The 19,670-nt window shown below is 53.8% G+C and overlaps 1 protein-coding gene across 1 annotated transcript in view; it reads left to right on the forward strand.

Annotated features, from left to right (window-relative positions):
* The window catches only part of Slit1 (slit guidance ligand 1), a 150,556-nt gene that overhangs the window by 97,307 nt on the left and 33,579 nt on the right, over nt 1-19,670 (forward strand). The window contains 12 exon segments of the mRNA XM_005063601.4: nt 246-317; nt 2,309-2,380; nt 3,175-3,318; nt 11,560-11,723; nt 12,338-12,361; nt 12,502-12,646; nt 13,421-13,495; nt 13,664-13,807; nt 17,330-17,473; nt 17,770-17,936; nt 19,099-19,136; nt 19,138-19,232. Of these exon segments, the coding sequence (XP_005063658.2) occupies nt 246-317; nt 2,309-2,380; nt 3,175-3,318; nt 11,560-11,723; nt 12,338-12,361; nt 12,502-12,646; nt 13,421-13,495; nt 13,664-13,807; nt 17,330-17,473; nt 17,770-17,936; nt 19,099-19,136; nt 19,138-19,232 (1,284 nt within the window).

Genomic DNA, 19,670 nt, shown 5'->3' on the forward strand with positions numbered 1-19,670 from the left:
TTTCCAGCCAGAAAGCCACTGGGGTAGTGAGAAGGCCATTGGGCCCAGGCAGAAGGTCTTCTACTGAGCGGGGGGGGGGGGTTGGGGTAGGGAGAGGGACACAGACAGAGCCTGCAGACGTTTCCCTGGAGGGGTAGCTGGCCTTTCTATTTTCAAAGAAGCCCTGCGCCCTGTGTGGCTGGGAGGTAGAAGAGACCAGGCCTGCAGTCTTAGGATGCAGCCGCCTTCTTCCTCTCCCTTTGCAGAGACCTGAGCAACAACCAGATTGCTGAGATTGCCCCCGATGCCTTCCAGGGCCTCCGCTCCTTGAACTCCCTGTGAGTAGAGCCTGAGGTCTGCTGGCAGCTGGCCAAGCGCCTCATGGCTCAGCGTCCTGTGGTACTCTCATGCACGGGGCAGACTAACACATGACTGCGTGGCCTGGCGGCCTGGCCAGTGGGATGGATGGACACCTCACTGCCAGGGGAGAAACGGGGCTGTCAGCTTGCTGCTTCTATGCATGCCTTCTTTTGGGGTAGAGTCACAGATGATAAGGCCAACTGTGAACAGTGCCCATGAAGTTGTGCAGTGTGGAGCCCACACAGATGTGCAGTACACAGCCCACACAGATGTGCAGCACACGGCCCACACAGATGTGCAGCGCACAGCCCATACAGATGTGTAGTGTGGAGCCCACACAGATGCCTTCAGTACACAGCCCACACAGATGTGCAGCACACGGCCCACACAGATGTTCAGTACACAGCCCATACAGATGTGCAGCACACAGCCCACACAGATGTGCAGCACACAGCCCACACAGATGTGCAGTACACAGCCCATACAGATGTGTAGTGTGGAGCCCACACAGATGTGCAGCACACAGCCCACACAGATGTGCAGTACACAGCCCATACAGATGTGTAGTGTGGAGCCCACACAGATGTGCAGCGCACAGCCCACACAGATGTGCAGCACACGGCCCATACAGATGTGCAGCGCACAGCCCATACAGATGTGTAGTGTGGAGCCCACACAGATGTGCAGCACACGGCCCATACAGATGTGTAGTGTGGAGTCACACAGCTGTGCAGCGCACAGCCCACACAGCTGTGCAGCGCACAGCCCACACAGATGTGCAGCGCACAGCCCACACAGATGTGCAGCACACAGCCCACACAGATGTGCAGCGCACAGCCCACACAGATGTGCAGCGCACAGCCCACACAGATGTGCAGCACACAGCCCACACAGCTGTGCATGGCAGCCTGAGCATGAGTCATTGTCACTGGCTGAGCTGATCAGACCTTGTGTGGCCTGGCCTGTGGGGCTTTTTGTTTGCTTTTTCCTCTGAGACATGAATTTCATTACCTTATATGGGACCAATACAGTTTAGAGGTGATAATAACCCTTTTCAATGGATTCCTGTCACTCCTGGGGTCAAGGCCACCTTCCTGTTCTCTAAGAAATTGTATGCTGGGATCAAACACGTGACCCCGTTGTACGCGCCTGCCCTGTCTTTCTGCCCAGTTTCTCCCTCTGTTCCATCTTTGCCCTGCAGTTCCTGGCACAGCTCAGAGACGGACATCTGAGCACGTCTTGAGTCTGGTGGTCATCCTCCCCCCTTCAAGTCATCTTCTCCGTGCTCTATATGGACCCTCATGGTCCTCACCCTTGCCACGCCCTCCTCTGGGAAGGCTCTCCAAGCCGTATTTGCGGAGACAATGTGCAGGCTTTTCGCTCTGACTGATTACACACTGGGAACAAAATACACGCTCTTAGCTCCTCCAACCCCTGCAGCGTTTCACTGTCTGCCTGAACACATTCCTGTCTGCTCGCTTTTTTAAATTCTGCACTCCCCCTCCATCTCATTATACATTAGATTCATTCATGCTCAGTGTGGAAAACTTTGCAAATATCAAAGTATAAAAATACACCACTTGCAATCCCTCCACCTATCTCTCACGTGCTGTCTGCTGTTCTATTTTTTCCCTGTGTCTCTCTGAAAATGTGTTCATCCTTCCTGCCCAGAGACTGTCTCTCCTTTGGATCTGAGACTGAATGACTTCTTTGTGAGGTCCCTTGGAAAGGCAGCTCTGCGTACATCTGTGGACTTCTTTGGGGGTGGGGTGGGCAGAGGGGTAAACACAGAAACATTGCATCCCAGCCCGAGTGGTGAGGGTGTCTCCTGCTTCCTGGAGACTCATTACTGCTACAGTAACCATATGGATGGAGAGGCTGCCTGTGAAAGGCCTGTGGGCCTGCAGAGCCCTGCTGAGGCTTGGCAAAGCTGCCCTCTGACCCTGCCTCTCGGTTACCTTTTCTCCAGGGTCCTCTATGGCAACAAGATCACGGACCTGCCACGCGGTGTGTTTGGAGGCCTGTACACACTCCAGCTGCTGTAAGAAATGGTTCTGGAATGTCCTTGGGTCCACATCCCTCTGGCTTCCCAGAGACACAAACCCCAGCTCTCCGCCCACTGTGACAGGTTGTAGGTGCTGGATGATTATAGGCTTAGCTTCTATCAAGAAGCTATGGGTCTGCTAATACGGCCCACACGTTTGACCTGATGGCACCCAGAGGTGCCGGTCAGGTGTAGTGGTGGGAAGTGGGTAGCTCTTCAGGGGACAGTCCAAGAGAATCTGTCTCTGGTCCTCACTATTCCAGCTCTCCTCAGTCATCAAGTTCTAGCCCGCAAACAGTCTTGTAGAATCTTTAACATTGCGGCTTTTCCTGGGAACTTCAGTTCATACCACACTTGGGGTACAAGGCTCATCTGCCCCAGTAAGGCTATGAGGCCAGATGTGGAAGCAGAGGGGGGCCTAGTGCTGCTTGTCAGAGGCCTATGAGATATGACCTGTGTTCTTGTGCCCTTGGAGACAAGGCTGTCTCTTACAGGGTCCCCAGGTCAGCTCTGCCTCCTGAATCAAGAGGATTCAGCCAGGAATCTAGACCTAGCTGATGCCATAACAAAACGCCCCTGTGTACGCATGGGGACCCCGCAGGATCGTGGGAAGAAGGAACCCCTCTGCCCCTGTGCTCTCTGCAGCCAACTCAGAGTTAGCATGCAGACAGGGAAGGAGAAAGCAGTGTGGAGAGGCTTGAGGTCACCCGTGTCCAGGGCCAGGATGGTGCAGGACATGTGAGGGGTCAGACCCGGCCACCCTCTTACCTCCCGGCTGTCTCTGTCTGCAGGCTTTTGAATGCCAACAAGATCAACTGCATCCGACCCGACGCCTTCCAGGACCTGCAGAACCTCTCTCTGCTCTCCCTGTATGACAACAAGATACAGAGTCTCGCCAAGGGCACCTTCACCTCGCTGCGGGCCATCCAGACCCTGTGAGCACCCTCTTCCTCTCTCTCCTCCAGCAGGGGGCCTAGAGTAGTTACAACCTTGGAGTCCAAGTAGCTGTCTCCCCTGGGCTACTGTGCACACTGAGGTGACCTCCCACTGAGGAAAGACACCCATAGACCCTGCATAGATAGATGGCTGTGGGTCACATCTTATTGGCTGGGTGACTCTGGATGAGTTAATTAGCTTCTCTGGGCCTTCCTTTTATCTGTCTGTAAAAATGAGGGCATCTTCATACAGTTGTTAGGAGATTAACGGTTCTTTACAAAATGATAAGCTCACAGGAATGCTGGCTAAATGCCAGCTGGAGTTTACTAATGTTTCCACGTTGACAGCTCTGTGTTCTCAGGGATGGCATGTCGTTTAATCAGCAATATGTTCTTCTTTTCTTGGCAGTTCATTAAGTAATAGTGCATCTGGAGAGTGGTAATACTGAGTCAGAAGGAAAACGGAAGCAGAGAACACTGACTCTAGTCTTTGGTTGCTCTCCCTCGCTGTGGAGAGCTGTGGTCCCTTGCTGTACTTCCTCATTGTGGAGAGCTGTGCTCCCTCTCTGTGGAGAGCTGTGCTCCCTCTCTGTGGAGAGCTGTGCTCCCTCTCTGTGGAGAGCTGTGCCCCCTCTCTGTGGAGAGCTGTTCTCCCTCTCTGTGGAGAGCTGTTCTCCCTCTCTGTGGAGAGCCATGCTCCCTCGCTGTGGAGAGCTGTGCTCCCTCGTTGTGGAGAGCTGTGCTCCCTCCCTGTGGAGAGCTGTGCTCCCTCACTGGAAGAGCTGTGCTCCCTCTCTGTGGAGAGCTGTGCTCCCTCACTGTGGAGAGCTGTGCTCCCTCACTGTGGAGAGCTGTGCTCCCTCACTGGAAGAGCTGTGCTCCCTCGCTGTGGAGAGCTGTGCTCCCTCACTGGAAGAGCTGTGCTCCCTCGCTGTGGAGAGCTGTGCTCCCTCGCTGTGGAGAGCCATGCTCCCTCGCTGTGGAGAACCGTGCTCCCTCGCTGTGGAGAGCTGTGCTTCCCTGGCTGTGGAGAGCTGTGCTCCCTCACTGTGGAGAACTGTGCTCCCTCACTGGAAGAGCTGTGCTCCCTCACTGGAAGAGCTGTGCTCCCTCGCTGTGGAGAGCTGTGCTCCCTCGCTGTGGAGAGCCATGCTCCCTCGCTGTGGAGAACCGTGCTCCCTCGCTGTGGAGAGCCATGCTCCCTCGCTGTGGAGAGCTGTGCTCCCTCGTTGTGGAGAGCTGTGCTCCCTCGCTGTGGAGAGCTGTGCTCCCTCACTGGAAGAGCTGTGCTCCCTCTCTGTGGAGAGCTGTGCTCCCTCACTGTGGAGAGCTGTGCTCCCTCACTGTGGAGAGCTGTGCTCCCTCACTGGAAGAGCTGTGCTCCCTCGCTGTGGAGAGCTGTGCTCCCTCACTGGAAGAGCTGTGCTCCCTCGCTGTGGAGAGCTGTGCTCCCTCGCTGTGGAGAGCCATGCTCCCTCGCTGTGGAGAACCGTGCTCCCTCGCTGTGGAGAGCTGTGCTTCCCTGGCTGTGGAGAGCCGTGCTCCCTCACTGTGGAGAACTGTGCTCCCTCACTGGAAGAGCTGTGCTCCCTCACTGGAAGAGCTGTGCTCCCTCGCTGTGGAGAGCTGTGCTCCCTCGCTGTGGAGAGCCATGCTCCCTCGCTGTGGAGAACCGTGCTCCCTCGCTGTGGAGAGCCATGCTCCCTCGCTGTGGAGAACCGTGCTCCCTCGCTGTGGAGAGCTGTGCTTCCCTGGCTGTGGAGAGCCGTGCTCCCTCACTGTGGAGAACTGTGCTCCCTCACTGGAAGAGCTGTGCTCCCTCACTGGAAGAGCTGTGCTCCCTCGCTGTGGAGAGCTGTGCTCCCTCACTGGAAGAGCTGTGCTCCCTCGCTGTGGAGAGCTGTGCTCCCTCGCTGTGGAGAGCCATGCTCCCTCGCTGTGGAGAACCGTGCTCCCTCGCTGTGGAGAGCTGTGCTTCCCTGGCTGTGGAGAGCCGTGCTCCCTCACTGTGGAGAACTGTGCTCCCTCGCTGTGGAGAGCCGTGCTCCCTCGCTGTGGAGAACTGTGCTCCCTCGCTGAGGAGAGCTGTGCTCCCTCACTGGAAGAGCTGTGCTCCCTCGCTGTGGAGAGCTGTGCTCCCTCGCTGTGGAGCGTTACAAGCAGAGCAGAAGCAGTGCAGCTAAGCCCCAAGTGTTCATCACCAGCTTTGACTACTCAGTCGTGCTCGCCTCCACCTCTCCTTTTCCATGCCACCCAAACTATTAGAAAGCAAAGCCTGCCATCATCGCCATCATCTGTCCTCTGTTCCCGAATCTCTGAAAGACAAAGGCTCTTTAACAATGTAGCTGCGAGGACTCGGGGTATAGTTCAGGGTCAGAGCACTTTCCTCACACGCACGGGGCCTGGGTTCTGCCTTCAGCACCACAAAATGAACAAAACCTGCAAGGCTGTTAGTGTGTCTAAAAACTCAGCAACTAATTCTTCTGTGTCATCAAGCACTTAAGTCAGGGTTTGAACTTCTGCCTGTCTCTTTTGTGTGTTGCAATGCTTCATTGTCTGTCGGCATGAGGATTTGATGCGGCCTGTGCAGCAGGACTGATGTCATCCTTCGTCTCCAGATGCGTCGGTTCCTTTTCTCCTTGATGAGGCAGAGTTAAGTCTCCCCCAGTGACTTCCTTCCAGCTGGCATTGCCTTGTGAAGTTTTCACCTCTCCCCCAGAAAGCGGGGACCGATACTTCAGCACACAAGTCTGGGAACACGTCCCATGGAAACATGGTGTCCTCCATTGCCTTTATTCCCTGTCATTCATTCACCGGTGACACTCCAGCCTTTGCTCATTGAAAACGGCGTCTCCACGGGACCGTGTCACACATTCCCCTGGCCTGTGTATGACCTTCTAGACCATTGAATCTCAACCTTCCTAGTGCTGCTACCCCTGAATACTGTTCCTCATGTTGTGGTGAATCCCAGCCATAAATTTATTTTCATTGCTACTTCATAGCTGTAATCTTGCTACTGCTATGAATTAATGAATTGCAATGTAAATGGTATCTGATATGCGAACCCTGTGAAAGGGTCACTTTGACCCCCTCAAAGGGTCGTGACTCACAGGTTGAGAACAGCTGAGTCTGGAGTATTGAATCTAGGAGATTGGTTGGGTTCAGGTTTGATTGGCCGGCTGACAGGTTGCTTCTTGGCAGCAGGACTTTGGAAGCATTAGATGTCTGTCTTGTCTCTTTTTTAATGAAGCAACCTCTGTGTGGTTAACTTCACTGCCCACCTGGCTGCATTTAGAATCACCACGGAAGCATGCCTCTGGCTCGTTCTAGAAGGTGTTTCCAGAAAGGTTTAATTGAGATGGGAAGCCCTACCCTGAGTGTGGCTGACACTCAACCCTTTGCTTCTTTACTTCGGGTGACCGCCACTTCCTCTTAATCTTTCTACCGCCACACCATCCCACCAGTGTGGACGCTGGCCCTTGAGGGGAAAGATGTGGAGTACTCTGTCAGAGCAGGGAGAAGAGGCACTCAGTGCAGCCTCAGTGCCCGTTAATGAATCGGGATGCTCAAGGGGCCCAGCTTTCGGCATCTCCCCGGCCGCTGTGGTCCGTCATTCATCACGAGTCCTTAGCGTGTGGTTAGAGTTCTTCCCCACACAGAGATGCTCACCCTCTGGCTGCTAAAACCCAGTCTCTGTGTCTCCTCCCTCTACTCACTGGGGTCTGTCTGGATGTGCTGGTGTGGGCCGGAGAGCTTGTGCATAACGGGCACTGCCTGACGCTTGATGTCCTCGCGTGTGATCGGGCTGGTCCCTGCTGGTGCTGCACAGCATCAGACAACATCTGTGTGAGTCTGAACAGGTGGAGTCAGAGGTATGACACCCACTCCCTGGGGACTGTGCTCAGCAGTCCATGTCAGCTACAAGGACAAACTCATTAAGCTCACACATACACCTGCAGCCTGGCTCCTGCTAATTAATTTACTTACAGGCAGTGAAGGGAATGAGCGGTCCGTGGGGAACCTCACCGAGCATGTGGAATTAGAGGCTGTGGGGAAAGATGGGTGGAGATGGTTGTTTTCAGTAGCTGCCAGGGTCTCTGGCAGAAGCCTGCTGAGGAGGTGCATTGACTTGGATGGGTGCACGGGAAGCCTGGGGTGGGGGATGGGATGGACGGACTCACGTTCTTCGTATGCATTGTCTTGCTCAGTAACAGTGGCCCTGTGGAAGCAGGGCCTGCCGGCTGTATTTTTACTCATAAGGAAATTGAGATGGAGGAGGTCCTGAGACCCCCACGAGGTGGAACGGCAGCAGGCCCTATCATGTAAAAATGGCTTGTTTCCTCTCTTGTACTTCCGTGGAACAGACTCCAGGAAGCCTGTAAAGCAAAGTTAGACTGCCGTGAACACCTGCTCATATTGCAACAGAATTATGATTTGGAACAAGAGCAAAGGATGTGAAAGCCCGAGCTACAGCCCATCTCCTCCTCCTATAGCTGGGGACAAGTCAAATCCTCGACCAAGTGCAGGAGTAAACCCACTGTCCTGTGGGTTGCTTGGTGGTTCACAGCCCCGAGGGTGATGAGCTGTCGTACTGGCTTTGCTGCAACTTTGCTCCCACCCATGTAACATCAAACAAACCACAGTATGCCTATTGTCCCGGCTGTTCACAAGGCTGATGACTGCAGACCAAGAGTTCAAACTCAGCTTGAGCATCAAATAGAGACACTGACTCAAAATTCAAACTAACAAACCAAGATAGCTTCATTGAGGTGTAACTTACACACACAAGTTTCTAAGTGTGCAACTCAGTGACTCAAAAATCCGCAAAGTGTTTGCAGTCCGGTGCTGGAAGGTTTCCGTCATGTTCCCTAATCCCTTGTACCAATTCCCAGGCCCCCCACCCCCAGGCAGCCACTAGATTGTGTCCCGACCTGGGGATTGCCTTTTTCTGGCCATTTCACACAGCAGGCCACCTTCTGTCACCAACTTCTTTCATGTAATGTAATGTTTGGGGGTGTTACATCTTGTTGTGTATTTCATCCTTGGTTTGACTCATAAGAAAACAGAGACAGGCCGGGCGTTGGTGGCACACGTCTTTATTCCCAGCACTTGGGAGACAGAGGCAGGCGGATCTCTGTGAGTTCGAGGCCAGCCTGGTCTACAAGAGCTAGTTCCAGGACAGCCTCCAAAGCCACAGAGAAACCCTGTCTCGAAAAACCAAAAAAAAGAAAAAAGAAAACAGAGACGGAGCCGGGCGGTGGTGGCACACGCCTTTAATCCCAGCACTCGGGAGGCAGAGGCAGGCGGATCTCTGTGAGTTCGAGGCCAGGCTGGACCAACAGCCTCCAAAACAATACAGAGAAACCCTGTCTCGTAAAAACCAAAAAAAAAAAAAAAAAAAAAAAAAAGAAAACAGAGACGGAGGAGTGTCTTTTGCTGTCAAAGACAGTGTTCCAGGGTATCAGAGTATCAGTCTTTGTCGCATCTGCTGCGCAGCCTGTGTCCGAGAACGTGCGGAGGATGTTGGGGATTGACAACACAGAGACCCGAAGGCTCCTCAAGAAGGCTCTCTTTTATTCCTACTCTGGCTGGTTATTATATACCCTGACACCAGAGGTGGGTGTGGGTGTGTCTGAAGGTGCGGTTAGTCTTTGGAAAAGGTCGAGGACAGGGCTGTTTCCGTGGGCAGGCCTTTTCCAGGAACTTATTGCCCCGGGCATTGTATTGTTTTTAGTAAACATGTTTTTAGAAAACATTGTCTTACAGCTGCCTACTCCCAGGCCATGGGGAAGTGGGTCTCTGCTCAAGGTCTGGTGTTCCCACAAGTCTTGTTCCCTGACCCACTTGAAGTATATTTAGGTCCTTGCCCCACAGCACGTCCCAGGAGTTGAAGTCGTGGTGAACACTGCTGCTGCCCACGCTGGCTTACAGCTCCCCATACAACGGTGTTTACATTTCTCTCAGAGCCACTGGGTCACAGAGTGACTTTACTGTTAGTCAAGGAGCTGAGCTGCCAGGGGGTCCCACAGTGACTGTGGCATCGTACACTCCCTCCACCACAGTGTCATGTGCTATCCAGAGTCCTTACAACGTCACCAACACTCCTCATTGTTTTTCCTTTGAAATTGTCTGATCTTAATCCATGCTGTGGGTCCTTCATTGTGGCTTTAGCACCCAAATATCCTTAATGATGAATGTCATAAACTACAGCATCTGTCCCCAGAGACTTCTCCCTGCCACTCCTTCACAGGAAGAGACTCAGAGCTGTCTACCTTTCCACTGTCCGTGTGTCTGTTGCATCAGGGTGTAGCCACAGGGGCACTGTGTTCAGGTGCACCCTTAATCCTGGAGAATGCCCTGTACTCTCCAGCTGCCCCTGGGAATTGTTAGACACCCGTGTGAGGCTGGCCATTGCTCAGTGGTGGAATGCTCACCCAGCTTTTCACGAAGCCCTGGATTCATTCTCCAGCAGAGAAAACACACACACACACACACACAAACACACACACACACACACACACACATACACACACACCTAACTGCCGTCAAAACTTAAGTTTGTACTGAAACCACTCGTCCCTGTGGTTTCTAGGTTGTTTTACACTCAAAAGCCTTGCATTCTGCTGCACCATCTAACCTGTCACAGGGATGGGAAAGGAGTGTTTGCTGGGGGAGCACCAACCCAGCAGAGGCATGGCGCTAGGGTGCAGATGGGGGCTGAGGGAAGCTGGGAGCCCTTAGCAGCCCCCGAATCCTGCCATGTTCCAAGTGGTCCAGTCTGCCTGGCAAGTCAGCGGCACATCCTCTTGCCTCCTGAGTGGGATGCAGAGGCAGGGGAGGGACCTGGAGATGAGAAGAGCCAGGACTTAAAAAGGCAAGGGGGAAAATCCTGGACCAATGAAGACCCTGGTCAGCATCCCTAGCCAGGGCCAAAGACTGGATGTAGGACATGATGGATGAGAGAAAGGACATCCAAAGTATGCACTGAGCTGGGCACAGACCCTGGGCCAGGGTCACACTTAGGTTTTGAGAGCTCCGCAGTTCCTAAGCTAGGCTAATAAGCAATATAGCCTGGATGATGGCAGTCAGGTGGAGACTGGCCCTGCCCTGACCATGGCCTTCCACCAATAGTTCTGTATTGTGTATACAAATTCTAGCTCAAGGGAGACAGCTGTGTCAGGGGCAGGAGATGCTCTGCCCTGGCTGTTATCATCCTGATAGCTCTCTGCAGATGTGCCCAGTGGGATGGTGGCCGGACATAGGTCTGCAGGCCTGCTGTTGGCGTGGCTCAGGACTGGCGGATCTGGGCTGGAGGAGTGACTCGGTGGTTAAAATCTCACACTGCATTCACAGAGGACTGGAGCTCAGTTTCCATCACCCCATACCCAGCAACTCACCACCACCACCACCTCTGACCGCCTCGGGCACCTGCACTCATGTGCATATACCCACAGACATACACGTACATATAGCTAAAAATAAAATAACCCTTTTAAAAAAGAACTGGCGGCTGGCTTGCTGGGGTAGCATGGATGGAGTAACCACTCTTAGCTGCTCCCCACAGCTTATGTCCCCACCTGCTGGTGGCACAGGCAGCTGGCGGGGAGCGGAGCCAGTCTCTGCAGTAGCTACCTGACTGTCTGCTGATCTTTCCCGGACAGAAAGACTTCTAGAAGGAAAGGCACCACTGCTGCTTGGGCTGGGAGTGGTGACTCCAGGTGCAGCTGTGATGCAGGCAGCCCCAGCCTCGCCACCCTGGCCCCAGTGCTCTTCAGGATGGCAGCTGTAGGCATGGGGCTGCCTGAGGCTGCAGGAGAGAAAGAAACCCAGACCGTGGCCGTGGAGAGGCCGAGAGGCCGTGTCTGACTTGGCATTCTGTCACCTCAGCTTCTTCATCAGGAAGGGGCAGGTTGGCCTGTCCAGTCTCTCGACCCCATCTCTCCTCATGAGATAGCCACATCAAAGGAGGCAAAGGATAACTGAGAGAGCAGGCAGAGGGGCTTGGACGGGAGCGAGGCTGGGTCTGTAGGGAGCTGCAGTTCTCTGCTAAGGAGTCCTTCCTCTGAGATGGGCTGGTAGAGGGATGCACACTGATTATTCCCTGCACCACATCGCCCCCATGGCTAGCTCTGGCCTTCTTGAGGTCACAAGCACTGGCTGAGCCCCAGATGGTTACGAAGCCTTGTCTCCATGGAGGTCAGCAGCCCTGGTCTCTGACAGCCCGTTTGTCCCTTTGGACAGGCACCTGGCCCAGAACCCTTTCATCTGTGACTGTAACCTCAAGTGGCTGGCAGACTTCTTACGTACCAACCCCATTGAGACTAGCGGAGCCCGCTGTGCCAGCCCCCGGCGCCTCGCCAACAAGCGCATCGGGCAGATCAAAAGCAAGAAGTTCCGTTGCTCAGGTAAGGGCTACCCGTGTGTCTCCAGTGGGCTTGGGGAGCAGGAATGTGTCGTGGGGGCCTTTACAATGATGTCCTCAGGTACTTTGAGCCCGCTGGTTGCGGGGGGTCTACATTCAACTTGGATGGGATGTTTCCTCTGCTCTGGCCCTCACTTTACTGGGGGAGGCTGCAGTAAAGTGAGGGGCAGCCTTGCTGAAGCCATGGAGGGAGACCTGGCCACCCCTCTGCTCCTAGGCCAGCTCCTCCGTGTGTCACTGTGCTCAAGGCCTAGGAAGCATCTCAGTGAGGTAGGAGACTCCTCCAGGACTGAAATGGAGACGAGGCCTCAGCAGAGGCATCCCAGTTGGCATCTGGGTCAGCTTCTGAGCCTAGTGCCTCAGCCCTATCCGTAGGTCAGTCAGCACAGTGTCTGTCAGTGCTGTGCAAGTGAAAGATTTAGTTCTCAGCGTTGGCCTGGGGACCCGGATGCCCTGGAGTGGGGTCTTCTACACATAAAGATGAGCTGGGAAAGGCAGTCCCACGCAGGGTTCAAGCTGCACCCCTGGGGTGCCTTCCATGAGGCATGGGGCTGACCTGGCTGCTTCTATATCTTGGTGAATTTCTTCTTTCCCCAGCCAAAGAGCAGTACTTCATTCCAGGTAGGAGAGTGGGGGATCGAGACCAGCGGGGGGGTAGGGGTGGGGATGGCGGCAATAGGGGAAGGCTGTGGAGGTAGGGATCTTGGGGGCCCCCGGATGTTTGGGCTCAGGTTCTCAGCCCTGCCACCCTCTCACTGTAGGGACGGAGGATTACCACCTGAACAGCGAGTGCACCAGTGATGTGGCCTGTCCCCACAAGTGCCGTTGTGAGGCCGGGGTGGTGGAGTGCTCCAGCCTGAAGCTCTCCAAGATCCCTGAACGCATCCCCCAGTCCACGGCTGAGCTGTGAGGCCCTGAGCTGCCCACCCTCCCCCTGACCCCAGCACCCGCTAACCCACCTGCCCACCTGTGTCTGCTTAAGGCTCCTCTCCAAGCCAGCTCTGTGTGGGGGATCATGGGAGATCCTGGCTGGGGCATGTCAGCGGGCAACCCTCACCCATGACCCCTGCTCCGGCTTCCCTTCCTCCTAGATGAGTCTTTGACAGCCTGAACCACGAATGGCTTTCCTTAGGGATGCCCCTTTAGGGAGACAGGAATTCGTTATCGCAAGCCGAGGCTTAAGCAGCTCCCTAACTACTGTTTTCCTTTATCAAAAGCATGAGTTTGTGTGCCTGTGTTGGCATATGCAACATTCTACACACATCTGTCTTTCATGCATGCAAATGTTCATCATTTTTTACACTTGTTCACTGTCCCTTCATTACATGTGTTTTGCTTGTTTGTTTTTAGTTTTTTTGAGACAGGGTTTCTCTGTATAACAGCTCTGGCTGTGCTGAAACTCTCTTTGTAGACCAGGCTGGCCTGGACCTCACAGAGATCCGCCTGCCTCTGCCTCCCGAGCGCTGGGATTACAGGCGTGTGTCACCACCGCCCAGCTCCTGCATTACATTTTTAATGTTAAAAACAAACACCTTATTCCTCACCACCCCTTTCTGCCCGTGCCAGCTTCCCTTTGAAATGGGCTCAGCTGGTCTTCCGTGCACCCTACAGTCTCAAAGTGAAAAGCATGCTTAGGTGGACCCTATATGTGTGTGTTTGTTCCATTCCTTGCTTTTACAGACGGTTGAACAACAATGAGATTTCTATCCTAGAGGCCACCGGGCTGTTTAAGAAACTCTCACACCTGAAAAAAATGTGAGTTTCCCACTGGTGGGAAGGCACCCATCGAGGTGGATGTGGCAGGGATTGGAAGGGAAGGGCTGGGGTACAGACCCTCCACTGGGGGCGGGGTGGCGGCTACAGTCAGGAGGGAGGGGCTCCTTCGTGCGGGGGCTCACAGTTCTCCCCTGCTCCCTCTCCCAGTAACCTGAGCAACAACAAGGTGTCAGAGATTGAAGACGGGACCTTCGAGGGTGCCGCCTCCGTCAGTGAGCTGCACCTGACTGCCAACCAGCTGGAGTCCATCAGGAGCGGCATGTTCCGTGGCCTAGATGGCTTGAGGACCCTGTGAGTGGGTGGAGCTAGGGGCACAAAGACAAGCCACAGCATGCGCCTATGCACTGAAGAGAAATGGCCTCCTCCTAGTCTCACTGGCAGGAGAGTGGGGCCGCTGACAAACCTGTCTGGTAGGACAGACATCTCATGTTCTTGGGATGTGGGCTGGCCCCCGGGTGAGGAGCCCCCATCGCTGCCCCGAGATCAAGGCTGCTGGGATACATGCCCAGGAGTGACCCTTACAGCCACAGGAGGGGTGTCCGGCTGGGAGGGGACCTTGCCAGGGTGGCTTGGTATGTGCAGATGTCGGAGCAGAGCTGTCCACCATCCCTAGAAATCCTGGTTGTGACTTGGAGCCAGCCAGAGCACTCTGTGCCTTGGGAACCCGCCCGGAATTTACAGCCATCACCCCTTCAGGGCCACTGCAAGGAGCTCCCTCCAGATAGCACTGACTCTCCAGCGTCCAGGAGACGGGGCTATGTTCCTGTTGGCCTCCACAGATGTCCCTGTATATGCTGTCCAACGTAGAGCCTCCTGTGACCGTGGGACACACTTTATTTTATAAACAGCTGTGGATGGGCAGCAGCTGCCGTTCTGGAAGTGCAGCCCTCGGAGCCACCTGCCTGGGTTTAAGTCGCAGGCACACATGCAACAGAGTTAGCGCTGTCTTCCAGTGTTAGTAACTTGTAAATGCACGCGGGATGCCGGTGGTGTTTTTTGGAAGGGAGGTCCAGTCAAGCGAGCGCAGCTCAGTCTTTCTCCATGAGCCCAGCGTGGCCGTTTTTCCAGTCTGCTCCCGTTTGGATACCCGCCCCCTCTCACATCTGCCCAGTTCCTCTCGAGTCCTGGGGGAGATCAGCAGTCACTGTGTTCTTTCTGAGGAAGGCTCAGAGGGAAGAGGGACCTAGGAAGGTCATTGTAGGGACAGGTGCCGCAAAACCCCAGGAGAAACTGTGAAGCGTCTAGAATTTCAGTGCCACCCACAGATGACCAGTGTCATGGGTGTTGGCAACTGCCCTTCTCAGGTTTTATCTACATATATCTTTATATTTACAAACATATAATACACACATGTACATATATGTGCATATACACAGGTCACTATAGCTAGATCTGTATAACCATCTATGCCACAGACATATCCAGTTTCTCCAAAAATTATTACTGTCCTCTCTATTATCAGCATTAGCATAATAAGAACATCTAATCAGTAGGGAGTGGTGGTGCACACCTTTAATCCCAGCACTCGGGAGGCAGAGGCAGGGGGATCTCTGTGAGTTCCAGGACAGCCAGGGATGAGCAGAGAAACCCTGTCTTAAAAGAAAATAAAACCATCTGATCATGGGACAAGAGAAATAGCTCAGTGATTAAAAGCACTTATTGCTCTTGTAGAGGACCAGGGTTTGATTCTCAGCATCTATATGATAGCTCACAGCTACCTGTAACTCCAGTTCTGGGGGATCCAGAGCCCTCTTCTGGCCTCTGTGGGCAGTTACACACATGTGGTGCAAATAAATTCATGCAGGCAAACACACATACACATATTTAAAAAAAAAAGATTATCTAACATAAGATACAATTCCTACCAGGCAGTGGTGGTGCACACCTTTAATCCCAGCACTCGGGAGGCAGAGGCAGGCAGATCTCTGAGTCACAGGACAGCCTGGTCTACAGAGTGAGTGCCAGGACAGGCTCAGGCTCCAATGCTACACAGAGAAACCCTGTCTCTAAAACCCAAAAAACAAAACAAACCAAACAAAAGAAGCTACAATTCCTTAGTAGAATTTTAAATACATATATGGTGTTGTTTGTTAATGGCTGCACTGCACTAGAATTTTTAGGCACCATTTATTCTGTATAACTGAAATTAGATATACATCTCACAACATATAATATATACACGTATATATGTTTATATATAAATTATATATGTACATAATTTCCTTCTTCTCTCTTCCTCTTCTTCCTAAGTGGTGTCTTCCCATGTAGCACAGGGGATTTGTGATCTTTTTGCCTCAGTCTCCCACGTTCTGTGATTATAGGCTTATGTCACCAGATCCAGCTCCCAGATAGATTTCAACAGAACCCTATAATAAATTTTGTTTAGTAACCTGCTTTTTCCTTCCATATGAACCCTTCAATATAGCACAGAGTCTCTTTAAAACATGATTATCTGTAATTACCAGACACCCAGGCTGTTTTACATTCTGTATTTTGAGAAATGCGGTGACTATCCCCTTTATCCCAAATTCTGCGCACCTCCCTGATAGTCATGTGATGACGTCCTGAAAGTGGGCCAGCTGCTGGGAGCCAAAACCGCCCTCGTAGACAGCCCGGGGCACCCAGCAAACACTTCCAGACAGTCATGTGTACAAGGGCCCATCTTCCCGCTCTGGCCTAAGCTGGCTTTATGACAGTTATGCTTTGATTTCTTCTCCAATTTGACAGGCAGAAACTTGGCGGCATTTAGATGTCATTGATTACTGGCTAATCGATCTGACATGCTTCACGGGTGTTCACAGTCCCTTTAAATGACTGTTGCAATCACCTGTCCTGTGCCGGCTTAGTTTCTGCTTTAATTTTTGGCTGTGGGTGGGACTTAAAGGGGTCTTGGGGTGTGAGTAATGGGGGAAGGGTGTTGTTCCAGATAGTGATATGGAAGACAGGTGCTCTAGAATGACATTATAGCAGGGCCAGGTATGACTGTCCATTGGCCTTAGGGATCCTAGCAGATGTCAGTCTGAAGAGGTGGCTGGGGGCTAGGGGACACCCTCACAGCAGTTTGAAAGCCACTAATGGTTTTTGAGCTAGACAGTGGCTTCCAAACTGCTGAGGTGGACTGAAGTGGGCCACTGAGGTGCTCTCCTCACTGTAGCGGGTCTCTGAGGTGTTCTCACTGTAGTGGGTCTCTGAGGTGTCCTCACTGTAGCAGGTCTCTGAGGTGCTCTCCTCACTGTAGTGGGTCTCTGAGGTGCTCTCCTCTCTGTAGCAGGTCTCTGAGGTGTTCTCCTCACTGTAGCAGGTCTCTGAGGTGCTCTCCTCACTGTAGCAGGTCTCTGAGGTGTTCTCCTCACTGTAGCAGGTCTCTGAGGTGCTCTCCTCACTGTAGTGGGTCTCTGAGGTGCTCTCCTCACTGTAGTGGGTCTCTGAGGTGTTCTCCTCACTGTAGTAGGTCTCTGAGGTGTTCTCACTGTAGTGGGTCTCTGAGGTGTTCTCACGGTAGTGGGTCTCTGAGGTGTTCTCCTCACTGTAGCAGGTCTCTGAGGTGTTCTCCTTGCTGCAGCAGGTCTCTGAGGTGCTCTCCTCACTGTAGCAGGTCTCTGAGGTGTTCTCACTGTAGTGGGTCTCTGAGGTGTTCTCCTCACTGTAGCGGGTCTCTGAGGTGCTCTCCTCACTGTAGCAGGTCTCTGAGGTGTTCTCCTTGCTGTAGCAGGTCTCTGAGGTGTTCTCACTGTAGTGGGTCTCTGAGGTGTTCTCCTCACTGTAGCGGGTCACTGAGTTGTTTTCCCTCCTCTCTCATCACCCCTACCCCAGGATGCTAAGGAACAACCGCATCAGTTGCATCCACAACGACAGCTTCACAGGGCTGCGCAACGTGCGGCTCCTGTCACTTTACGACAACCACATCACCACCATCTCCCCCGGAGCCTTCGACACCCTTCAGGCCCTTTCCACACTGTAAGTCTCGGCCTTGGAGGACAGGCAGGTTGGTGGCTCGGGTTGGGGAACCCTGCCTAGCATCCCAGGTGGAGGTCTTCCTGGGTCTTACTCTTGGAGACTCCTTCAGGGGAGGCGTGGGTCCTTCTAGTTCCTTCCACTGCTAGTTCTGTCTCTGGTCCTAGAAGTTGGTCACCTAGGAGACTAGTAGCTGTCTGTACAGGAGCATCAGACTGCTGTGTGGCTAGGAGAGAACCCTGCCGGGTTCCCTGAGATTGGCAGAACGCCTTCCTGACCACATTCCCTGCCACTCCCAGAAACCTCCTGGCCAACCCATTCAACTGCAACTGCCAGCTAGCCTGGCTGGGAGACTGGCTCCGGAAGAGGAAGATTGTGACAGGGAACCCACGCTGCCAGAACCCAGACTTCCTACGGCAGATTCCCCTGCAGGATGTGGCCTTCCCTGACTTCAGATGTGAGGAAGGTAACTTGTGGGCCATGCCGCAGGCTGAGAATAGGGCTGGGAGAGGGGCTGGGCAGCCAGTACCCTACTGGCCCTTGGGGAGGGGATAGGAGACACTGTTGCCTAGAGCTATCTCTGTGTAGTCACATAACACAAAGGCTGGGGGGGGGGGGAGGAATACATGGATGGATGGAAATAAACATGAGTTCTTATCCCATCATGCAAAGAGAAAAATTTTTCCTTATGGAGATGTGTTTAACTCAGAGGCCAGCCCCAGGGTCCTCCATGTCTGTCACGGTAGGAATCCCGAGTCCCCACTTGCAGGGCCTGGTGGTTCTGTGCTCCAGCATTGCCCCCTGAGCTCTCCCATGCCCACGATCGCCTTCCCCTTCTAGCAGGACGTCGCTCTTCCTTCGGTTCTTTTCAAGCTTCACGCACCAAGGTTCCCGTGGGAATCAGATTTTTTCCCGGGGTAACCAGCAAGCAGGCACATCTACTTGAGGGCGTTTTGATTATTCAGCAAGTTCATCTTTACTTACAGTGCCGTGTCTGAGCACAGTCAGCCCCCATAACTGAGTCACTGTTGGCAGAGGGTACATGGTGGCACTTCATAACCTCCACAACTCTGACCATGTCCGTTGGTCCTACTGCACCCATCGTAAGAAAGGTAGACACCCGGTGGGCTTTTCACTGGAGAAGCCAATGATGGATGAAGGGGTCACTGGTGTGCATCCGCTAAGACGCCTCACCAGCTTGAGGACAGGTCATCTTCCCTGCCCAGATCTCAGCGACATAGAAAACTATCCGCTCTCTCCATCTATCGGATGCTGCAGATGGGCCAGCCGCTGCACCGAGTGCTGGGCCTCAGAGGTGCATCCCAAGGGTGACAGCAGCATCCTGTGCTGGATCGCCAAGGGGAAGATGCTCGACACAGTGCCTGGCCGTCTCAGGTGCTCTCACCTTGGGTCTGAGGCAGGAGAGGTCACCCAGGAGCTGTTTTAACCTGGAAACTTTTCCAAAAGCCTTTGTTCCTGGAGTTAGCCAATAGCGCGCAGTAAAGAGACAGGCGCAGCTGGTGGCCAAGGCAGTGTCAGAGAAGAGCTGCTGCTCTGAGGGGGTCCCAGGAACTTTCCCCGTGAGACCAGGCCCCTGACTGACCAGGATGTCACGCCTTCCTCCCCAGGCCAGGAGGAGGTGGGATGCCTGCCCCGCCCACAGTGCCCCCCCGGAGTGCGCATGCCTGGACACCGTGGTCAGGTGCAGCAACAAGCACCTTCAGGCTCTGCCCAAGGGCATCCCCAAGAACGTCACAGAACTGTGAGTAGCTCCAGGCTTGCAGCCTGCGGGCGGGGGTGGGGGTCCGGGGGGGGGGCGGCGGGATCCGTGAAACGGGACCAGCGGGACCTGCTGTGGGAGATGCTGCAGAGCGGGTGCTGGCTGGCCGGAAGGAGGGTTATCCCGGAAGGACTCCAGCATGGCCGCACCCTTTCCCCTTCTCCATAGCCACCTTGCGACAGATTCATGGCGAGGGTACTGCTTAATAAGTAATATTGCTTCCCCCGCTTCTTACGTTTGCCGGGAAGACGCTGTTGATGTCTGCAGCCACAATATTCAACCGAGTCAACTCTGGTCTCCACAACCAATCCCTTTTTGGCTGGAGATGTTCCCTCTTTTCACCATCACAGACAGCGCCTGAGTGTACATCCCTTTAGTGAAGCTTTCACTCCAGAGCACTGGGTACACAGAACTCCTGCT

The sequence above is a fragment of the Mesocricetus auratus genome, unplaced genomic scaffold (assembly GCF_017639785.1).
Source record: "Mesocricetus auratus isolate SY011 unplaced genomic scaffold, BCM_Maur_2.0 Super-Scaffold_4256, whole genome shotgun sequence".
Classification (NCBI taxonomy): Eukaryota; Metazoa; Chordata; class Mammalia; order Rodentia; family Cricetidae; genus Mesocricetus; species Mesocricetus auratus.